The 10,289-nt window shown below is 43.0% G+C and overlaps 1 protein-coding gene across 2 annotated transcripts in view; it reads left to right on the plus strand.

Annotated features, from left to right (window-relative positions):
• The window catches only part of Mtmr12 (myotubularin related protein 12), a 73,626-nt gene that overhangs the window by 46,607 nt on the left and 16,730 nt on the right, over nt 1-10,289 (plus strand). For both annotated transcript variants that reach the window (XM_005356642.3, XM_026783802.1), the window contains exon 8: nt 6,436-6,511. In XM_005356642.3, the coding sequence (XP_005356699.1) occupies nt 6,436-6,511 (76 nt within the window). The remainder of the gene's footprint in view (nt 1-6,435; nt 6,512-10,289) is intronic.

Raw genomic sequence — 10,289 nt, forward strand, 5'->3', positions numbered from 1 at the left:
AAATCCAGCACTGGGGAGGCAGGAACAGGTGGATTTCTGTGAATTTGCAGCAAGCCTGGTCTACATGACAAGTTCCACAACAGCCAGGGCTATGTAAAGAGACTCTGTCTCAAAACAAAAGAAACTCACTTATGAGCCATCTCTCTATCCACCCCCCACTGTGTTTGAATGTGTTAACATTGTTCTGTAGTTATCATCACAGTAAGTTTTAGAACATTTCCATCATCTAACAAAGAAACAGCAAATTAACAGTTATCTTACATTCTCCTCAGTTCTCCTCCCTGTGCCAGTCCCTAAGAAAGTCACACATTTGCCTCTTCTGGACATTTTATAAATAAAACAGGATAGGTGCTCTTTTATAACTACTGTATGTAGGGTTTTTTTTTTTGGCATTTTGTTTGTTTTGAGACAGGGTCTTTCTGTGGTGTCTAGGCGGCTCTAGAACTCACTAGTTAGCCCATATTAGCCTCAAACCCAAGATTTTCCTGAGATACAAGTCTCCTGAGTATCCATTTCAGATATGTACCAAGGCCTCTGACTTTTCCTTTTTATGCCAGATGATATTCCAAGGCATGTATATACTATATTTTATTTATCAATTCGTCATAAACATTTATGTATAAGTTTTGTGAGGATATGTTTTTTACTTCTTTTCAGTATATAATCTAATACAGTGCCAAGCATGTATTAACCCTGTGTTTAGCTGTTTAAGAATTACCACACTAACTACCTCAGATATTGTACCATTTGTCACTCCTGTCAACTGTGTAGAGATTCCTTTTTTTCAACCCAACTTTTACTTTTATTGTTTGTTGGTGATGTTGGAGACAGCCACCTCAGTCTTGTGCATGCCTGGCAAGACGTGTGCCACTGAACTACACCTCCACTCTTACCAGCAGCTTTTCACAAAATCTCTAATCTGTTAGACACTCACAAGTGAGGTTGGGTAGATGGCTTATTTGGTAAAGTGCTGCCCACACAAGGATAAGGACCTCAGTTTGATCCCTAGGACCTATGTAAAGAAATTTACCTGTCTGTAATTCCAGTGTTGGGGAGGTGAAGACAAGATGGTCCCTAAGGCTTGCTGGCCAGCCATTCTAGCCAGTTGGTGAGCTCCAGGTGCAGTGACAGACCCTGTCTGAAAAAGATGGCTTAGCAGGTAAAACTAGTTGCCAAATTATCCTGAGCTTGATTCTCAGAACCTGAGTCCTGAACATTCTCCTGACCACATGGACCATGGCGTGTGAGCACTTGCACTCACACCACACAGTTATACATAGAAAAGAACTTAAGGTAAAGAGATATTGAGAAACACACTGGATGAGACAGGGCGTTTGCCTGTCATGTGTGAGGCCCTGGGCTCAATAACCAGCATCAGAAACAAAACTATGGAGAACATAGATCAGGCACAAGATCGGAAGAGCTGGAGGTAGTGGAGAAGAGGGTGGTCAGAAAGGTCCCAGGAGTAAAGTGGCCTTGGTCAAAGCTGAGAGAAGGGGAGGCAGAGAAGCTGGGGTGTGGGCAGGAACTGGGGAGGAGCAAGCCAGGGAAAGGGGAGTAGAGGTTGAAGAGAAGGGAACAGTTGGATGCTTCCAGAATTTATCCTTTTTGAATCTGAGAACAATGAGGGGGAGTTTGACAGAGGCAGGGAGTGATCTGGCCTACATTTTTAAAGTATGACTCTGTGGATCTGTTTTTAGAAACTCGAGTCTTATCATTTGGGAACATAGCTTCCTAGCACACTGCTGACAGCCGCATAAACTACTGTGGGTTTTTAGCACTTTTCTCTGGGTGGCTCAGACGACCCCCTCCCTGTGTAAGAATGAGAAACTGCATTGTCAGAACCGGCTCCGGAGCCACAGACCTATTGTTTCTCTTTTTCAATTCGCTCCTAAAATCCTTACTTCATTGCACTTCCTTGTGGAGATACAAGGTGTGTATCTCCGAACTCCGTGGGGTGTGCGCCTCAGAGAGACCCATGAGCTAATGCTGACACAGCAAGTTGTGCTCTGCCCTGGGCTTACCCTTCCCAGATGACAGCTGTACTGAAGCTGCCCGAAAAAGGCTCTTTCCTCTGAACTCATCCCACTGCCTGAAGTGACTGTTTTTGAAGAGGGAGAACTAAATTACTCAGAGTCTCAACAGGCTGCCTGAGTTCTGTGGGGCAGGTGAGAACACTGTCCACCCTGTGCCTGCTATGCTCTTCTCCCTCATTGCTGGGACAGAGGCTAACATTATAGGATATTAGGGAAGACATGCAAGTCTAGAAGGAGGTTCCACGGCTGCCTTATAGTGTGGGAACTCCTCAGCTGATGTCAGAGTGGTGGCCTATGGGGAAATTACTGCCCAGTCAGTGCTTCCCACAGTTAGGAATCTCAGTCACCCAGGAGCTTGTTGGGACCCTGGTGCTGACTGAGCAGGTGGGGCGGGGCTGAGTCCGCATCCTCCCTGAGCTCAGGTGATGCTGCCTTAATACCCTGACATTCCAGAATAGCAGCGTTAATCCCCACTGCTTTCCCAGAGTGGGGATTAAGTTTCTGCTCTGTAATCATAGGGTCAAGCCTGGATTTTGGTATTTTTCTAATCCTTCTCAGTGCATCTCATGGACTTCTTGAGTTTAAAAGCTATTGATCTGGGAAAATGTTTTTACTTTGGTGATTATCCCTAAAGAAAGATTAGCTTACTGTCCACCCACTCAGGCAGGTACTTAAGAGAATATAAAAGTACTTCAGAACTTTAGAAGTCAAGGTCTTAAAACTTGTACTGACTTGGAGGCCATAGTCATGACCAGTGGTTCACATCATAGTCTCATAGGGGCTGTAAGATGACTCAGATGACTCAGGGGTTAAGAGCACTTCTAGAGGACCCCAGTTTAGTGTCCTGTGCCTGTGTCTGTCTACTAACAACTGCTAACACTCCAGCCCCAGGCGATCCAACCCCCTCTTCTTCTGACCATTAGCATCCAGACACACACCATGCACGTGTAAACACACACACACACACACACACACACACACACACACACACACACAAATGCATGAATATTTAAAATGATTGATTATACAAATTTTGTATAAGGTTGACTATACAAATTTTGAAGCAGTATAAAAAAACAGTGTATGTCATACTTTCTTTTACCCAGGTGTAACAATGACTAATTCATAGCTAATCCTGTTTTCTCTACACCCCCACCTAGTTGTCTCTCTTTGGGATTGCTTGGAAATGAATTTCAAAGCTCATTTCATTTATGTTTAGTATATATTGCAAAGAACAAAGGACGGGTTGTTTTTAATATACACAGCATGAAACCATTATCATACTTTTCAAATTCACACTACTTTTTTGTTTGTTTTGTGAGACAGGGCCTCCCTTTTGAAGCACTTGCCTTGGGACTTGCTATAAGAACCTCAGACTCCCTTGTCTCCCAAGTGCTGCCATGAAAGGAATGTGTCAGCCCCAGCCTCACACTGTTTCTTTGATATCTAATTAGTATTTAAATTTTTCCCATGATTTGGTTTGGCTTGGGGGTGGAGGGAAGTTGTTTTGTTTTGTTTTGTTTTGTTTTGAGACAGTGCTTCACTGTGTAGCCCTGGCTGTCCTGGAATTCACTCTGGAGACCAGACTGACTTGGAACTCACCAGAGATCCAACTGCCTCTGCTTCTTTCTCCTGAGTGCTGGGACCAAAGACGTGTGCCATCACCACCTAGCTGTCTTTTATCTTTTTAATCTTACTGTTAATAAAGAATCAGAGTAACATTTTGCCATTTCCTGATGGGTTTCTTAAGTTACTCTTGTATGGATTCTGAAACTGTCATATTTTACTTGAAGAAATCAAGCAGTTTGCTAGTTGTTTCCCACAGTGTGGGATTTGGTGATTGTACCCCTGGTGATATTTAGTATATTGCTCCAACTTGTGTGGATTGATTAATGGATCAGTCATTTGTGTTTTGATCTCTTTGCTTTAGCGATCCATCTGTCCATGGGGCTGGGGGATGGCTCGTGGATAAGACTACTTTTTGCTCTTGCAGAGGACTGGAGTTTGGCTCCCAGCACCCACATGGTGGCTTACAACTGTCGGTAACTCCAGCTCCAGAGAATCCAATGCCCACTTCTTCTGGCTTTTGAGGTCACTTTCATGGACATGGCACATAGACATACACATAAAAAAATTCCTTTTTTGTGAAATTTATCTTTCTCATGATTTGATGCTTGTCAGATTGAGGTCAGGCATGCAGTGTGTCTGCAAATACCGTCTGATTACAACTTAGCTGCACAGGCGCCTTCTGTCTTGGGAGGCTGTATTTCAGACTCTTTGAGAGAGAGGTGGTTACCACTCTATAGGGAGGGGTCTGTTGACTAGAAGCCAGTGTGCCCATGTATTTGGATCCCTCTGAAAATCTAGTTTATCTATGTCCTACAGTTCAGGCTTGTTGTTATAAAGATTTTCTCCTGGAGAATAATCACAATGGCTCCAGGTCTTTGTTACCCAGGAAGAGCTTCACTGAGTGTGGTGTCTCAGTTTCTCAGCTTCTTTATCTATAAAATGGTAATACTCATACTATGTATCTGCTAGTGGTGTTGAATTAAATGAATCGTCCATGTGTTGGATTAGTGCAGTGTCCGCCACAGAAGAGACCTCTTCAAATGTTTGTTGTTGGCAGAACTTTTTGTTTGTTTGTTTGTTTGTTTGAGACAGAGTATTTCTATGTAATTCTGTCTTGGACCTCACTATGTAGACCAGGCTGGCCTTAAACTCACTGAGATCTGGCCTCCCAAGTGCTGGAATTAAAGTCACGTGCCACCATGTCCATCTCAGAGTGTGTATGTGATAAAATGGACTGCAATTCTCATGTTACTGATTTTCATATTATTTAATTATAAACAACACAGGTGTTTATGCTGTTACTGTTCGTTGTTTTTTTGGACTTCATATTGGATATCACAATTTCCAATCTCTGCCTTTTTTCGGTGCTGAGGATCAAACCTTCAGCCTTGTGCATGCTAGGCAGGGGCTTTGTTGCAGGGCTGTACCCACACCCCTCATCTTCCTCATGTTGCTGAAAAGGAGTGGCATTTCATCTTTGGTTTTTTTGGGGGGAGGGGACTGTCTTGGAACTCACAGAGATCAGCCTGCCTCTGCCTTCTAGGTGCTGGGATTAAAGGCGTGCACCACCACTGCCCGGCCTCATCTTTGGTTCTTAACAGGGAAACATGTCCTTTTGTAGTTCTTTGGTACTTCCTTGTCTTCATGGATGCTTTCATATTTTGTGAATTAAGTGTTGAACTGAAAACTGATTGTAATGAATTTTTTCCTGTCAGCCAGCTCCCAAATAATGACATTGAGACTCTTTATTAATTATGAAATCTTGGCCTTAGCTTAGGCTTGTTTTTAACCAGCTCATACAACTTAGATTAACCCATTTCTACTCATCTGTGTTTTGTCACATACTGCCCATCCTGCTTCTTCCGTGTCCCCTGGCATCTCTTACGCATCTAGATTCATCTCTTACTCCTCTCTCTCTGCCCAGAAGTCCCACCTACACCTCCTACCTAGCTATTGGCCATTCAGTTTTTTATTACGCCAACCACAGCAAATACATCTTCATACAGTGTACAAATATCTCCTTTTGTCTAAATAAAAAGGAAAAGGTTTTAACTCTAACTTAGTAAAACTATGTACTATAAGAACAGTTACCAGGTAAGAATTACATTCACAGTGTTCAGTCTGTCTGTATTTGGCAAATGCAGAGAAACTGCACTATTATCTAATCTATCTTTTTTTGTTGTTGTTGTTTTTGTTTTTCGAGACGGGGCTTCTCATGGCTTTGGAGCCTGTCCTGGAACTAGCTCTTGTAGACCAGGCTGGCCTCGAACTCATAGAGATCCTCCTGCCTCTGCCTCCTGAGTGCTGGGATTAAAGGCGTGCGCCACCACCACCACCCGGCTTTATCTAATCTATTTTAGTGAGTCCAAATCACTTTTTATCATAACTTGTATTACCATACTAAAAACATCTTTTTAGATAAACAACTTAAGCTTTTATGTTTCTCAGTCTTATAAACTTTACATCTCTTATGTGAAGATGTATTGCTGTGATTGATTTAATAAAAAGCTAATGGCCAGTAGCTAGGTAGGAGGGATAGGCAGGATTTCTGGGGAGAAAGAGAAAGAGGAGGAGGAATCTAAGCATGCAGGAGAAACCAGGAGGCAGGGAGAGGAAACAGGAGGTAGGTATAAAGTGAAAGAGAGGTAGTACCACATGATAGAATGTAGATTAATATAAATGGGTTAATTTAAGTTATAAGAGCTAGTTGAGACAAGCCTAAGCTATAGGCAGAGCTTTCATAATAATAAGTCTCTGTGTCATTATTTGGGAACTGGCTGGTGGGACAGAAAAAGACTTGGTTACAGTTGATGCCACCTCTTTCTTCTAGGTTGCCCGCATACTTTGTTGTCCCTGGTCCCCTACTCGAAGAGGATGTGCGGCGTTTCCAGGGCCATGGCATACCAGTAAGTGCATCCGGGACCCTGGGAAAGGGGACATCAGCAGCTCTTGGCCATCCTAGCAGTGGTGCTCCAGAGGTTGTCCATGGTCTATGAGCAATCCAGAAACACCTCCTGAACACGAGGCTCCCTAGGACAAGTCATCACAAATGCTCTTGTAATATTAGAATTCTGACATTGAAAAGCTTCATGAGGATAATAGACCCATCTGCTTTGACACCTAACTCGTTTGAACCAAACTGACACTACATATAGTGGAATTTAATTTATTTTGGCTAGCTAGCTCTGTTATCTTGATATGGGCATGTTGAATTTTCTGCTAGAGACATCATGAAACACACCTTAATTTTCACAGAACAGGCTATTTAGTATGTCATTGATCAAATAAAACAAAACTAGATGACACCCCTGTTTCTAGCTGTTGACTGAGAGTTACCTAACCTATGGGACTTTAGAAAGAAATGAAAATTACAAGGCCATGCTGTGCAGTACACAGGCTGGCTTGCCAGAAGAATCTTGAATGTGAGCCAACATGATGAAGCTCCGTCACGTACCCAGAGCCCATGGAGCTGGGTAGGTAAAGAGTGTGGCCCTTGAGGTGGGACAGAGTCTGTCTGCCTGGCCTAGGAGGGCAGCTCTGCAGCCCCAGCCTCTAACACTGTTGGCTAAATAGTGCCAGGTGACTGAACGTTTTCAGAGGAAGCCAGAAGTACAGATTTCTGTGTGATTTTCCTGATCTCCAGCTAGCCGTAGCTAAGTCGAGAGTTTCAAAAAATGTGTCTTTGGGGGATGGCTGGATCAGATCCCACCAGTTTTCAGCCTTCGGTTGACAGCTGCAGTTCATATACTTACCTTTACACTCCTAAAACGAGTGAGCCTGCGAAAGAGTTTTTGTTTATGTAGTTGTGTAGTATTAGAAATTTCAGTTGAGGCTGGGTGGTGGTGATGTATACCTTTAATCCTAGCACTCAGGAAGCAGAGGCAGGTGGATCTCTATGAGTTCAAGGCCAGCCTGGTCTACAGAATGAGTTCCTGGACAGCCAGGACTACACAGAGAAACCTTGTCTCGAAACCGGCCCTCCCATCCCAAAAAGAAAGAAACTCTAGTTGAAACTAACTGTAATATCTCATGCCTATAATCTCCACATTCAGGAGGCTGAGGCAGGAGGCTTGCTGTGAGTTTGAGGACAACATAGGCTATAGAATGAGACCCTATTAATTTTTTTTTCAAACTAAATCTTAATGAAAATTTTAAGTAACATGTGTTAGCATAAGTAACATCCTTTTATGGAAAATAGCCATCCAAAATAGTAAAATGGAACAGCACTATTTAGCATTTTGGAAATAGATGCCAGCTGGATTCTTTTATTCAGTTTTTTTTTTTTGTTGTTGTTGTTGTTGTTTTGTTTTTCGAGAGAGGGTTTCTCTGTAGCTTTGGTGCCTGTCCCGGAACTAGCTCTTGTAGACCAGGCTGGCCTCGAACTCCCAGAGATCTGCCTGCCTCTGCCTCTCGAGTGCTGGGATTAAAGGCGTGCGCCACCACCACCTGGCTTTATTCAGTCTTTTGTGGTATGCTGAGGATCAGTTAAAGAACACAGTGAAGCTCCAGCTTCAGGCTTGTGCATTTGGAACGGAAGGCATAGTTAGTAGCTGGACTGACAATATTATTTGACAGTGCAAATGACAGTTTTACAAAGGTCCCAAGAACCTGTCATTAAAGTCCCCCAGTCTCTCATACTTTGAAAAAAATTAGAGAACTCATTTTGTTCTATTACACATTTGGAAAATGCTGGTCCATGGTTACACATCTAAATTGACACATTAATACCGTTCTCTTACAAGAAGAGTGATGATGAGAAGCTGTTCAAGTAATGTCACGTACTAGTTTTCCACAGTTTTTGTTTTAAAGCTTATTTTGTTTTGTCATTGGCAACATTTTGTAAATTGCTTTTGTGAATTGATAAACTCACTTTATTCAAATTTTAAGTTTTGTTAGAAATCTAATTTTTTGAGGTTTATTCCAGAAGCACTGTATTTGCATCATTTCCTTCTCTCCTCTCAACTCTTGCCATGTCCCTCCCTACTCCTAAAGTTATGACCTTTCTTTATTGTCTTTACATGTGTGTGTGCATATATGTATATACATACACACATAACCTACTAAGTCCATTTAGTGTTTCTTGTATGTAACATGTGTTGGTGGCTGACCACTTGGAATTAGATAACTCATCAGGGGATCATCCTTGGAAACCCATTCCCCCTTTCTCGCTTTCTCGGTTGATTGCACAGAGCTCTTCCCTAGGGCAGGGCCTAGATGTGGGTTTTACCCACCCACATTGGCATGTCAGCTGGTGTTCTTGTTATGCAGGTGTCTTACTCATACTATTGAGGTTTCCTGGGCACAGCTGTTTCCCAGCAGGTGTCCTGATCCTCTGGTTCTTAAAACCTTTCCACCTTTGCGCATGTATCAGTTAGAGTTGGACACCCCAGATTTCTTTCACTTGTTTTCTACATTTGACCAGCTGTGATCTCTGTCATGGTCAACATCTGCTGTAAAAAGAGGCTTCTTTGATGAGGGGTGAGAGTTACACTTACCCATGGACATACGGATAAGTATTTAGAATACAAGTCCAATGAGGTAGCTATTGTTTACCCCCAAGTTAAAAAGTGCCAAGTTGCATCATTGATACGTCTTCTGGCTGGTCCTTTTCTGGTCTGTAGACATCACAGTTAGATGGGCTGGCGGCTGCTTTTCTCTGTGGCAGCTTGCCTAGCTCCCTCCAATACCATAAGAGCTAGTCCTCTAAAGTCTAAACATGCACAGTTTTTGTAAAGGCACTCTTATCTCATAGGACAGACCCTTTGTGATATATCATAGTCAAGGTTATAAAATCGATCATTTAAAAATTTATTATTAGTGGGGACCAAGGACATGGATGCTGCAGTACATGTGTGAAGGCAGGGAACAGCTTTGTGGAGTTGATTTTCTCCTTCCACCTTTGCTCGTCATCTGGGGCTTGAACTCTGGTCATCAGGCTTGCTCAACAAGTATTTTACCTACCAAGCTATCGCTTGGGCCCTAAAATCTGTCATTTTTAACCTTCTGTTCAAGGACATTCTTGAGTGAATTGGACTGTTCTTACTAGTAGAAACTAATTAGCAAACTGTGTAGTCGGGTAGCGTTGCCTGGACTGGTGCTGAACCACTGGCAGGTTCACCAGCCACAGCTACTGTGCTGCCAGTGCATGTCCCACAGTGGAAAATGGTTGTGGTATTGCAGGCCACCCATAAGGGTCTCGGGTCTCAGGACAGTGCATAGTACACTTGGAAAAGCACACTTTACTTGTGATGAATGAAAATGAGGGTTTCTACCTTCAGCTTTAAGAGGTTGTGGTGTGGTCTGTGGGAAGAAAAAAAAAAGATTATCTACACATGTGGGGATAGGCTCCTCCTCCATCCCTACCACAGGGGAAATTAAGATATAGCATATTTTCGCCAGACTTTGGAACTGAGACATAGAAAACAGTCTCCTGAAAAGTAAAGAGCCTCCTGGCGGTGGTCTTTAATCCTAGCACTCAGGAGGCAGAGGCAGGCAGATCTATGTGAGTTCAAGGCCAGTCTGGTTTACAAAGCAAGTTCCAAGGACAGGCTCCAAAAGCTACTCGGAGTAACCCTGTCTTGAGGGGGAAAAAAAAAGTGAGGTGAAAAGAAGAGCTAGCGACACTTGTTAGGAGTTTTAGGAAGCCATGTTCCCTAACCTGCCACAGTTATATGTTCCAGCATC

The sequence above is a fragment of the Microtus ochrogaster genome, chromosome 19 (assembly GCF_000317375.1).
Source record: "Microtus ochrogaster isolate Prairie Vole_2 chromosome 19, MicOch1.0, whole genome shotgun sequence".
In the NCBI taxonomy this organism is placed as follows: Eukaryota; Metazoa; Chordata; class Mammalia; order Rodentia; family Cricetidae; genus Microtus; species Microtus ochrogaster.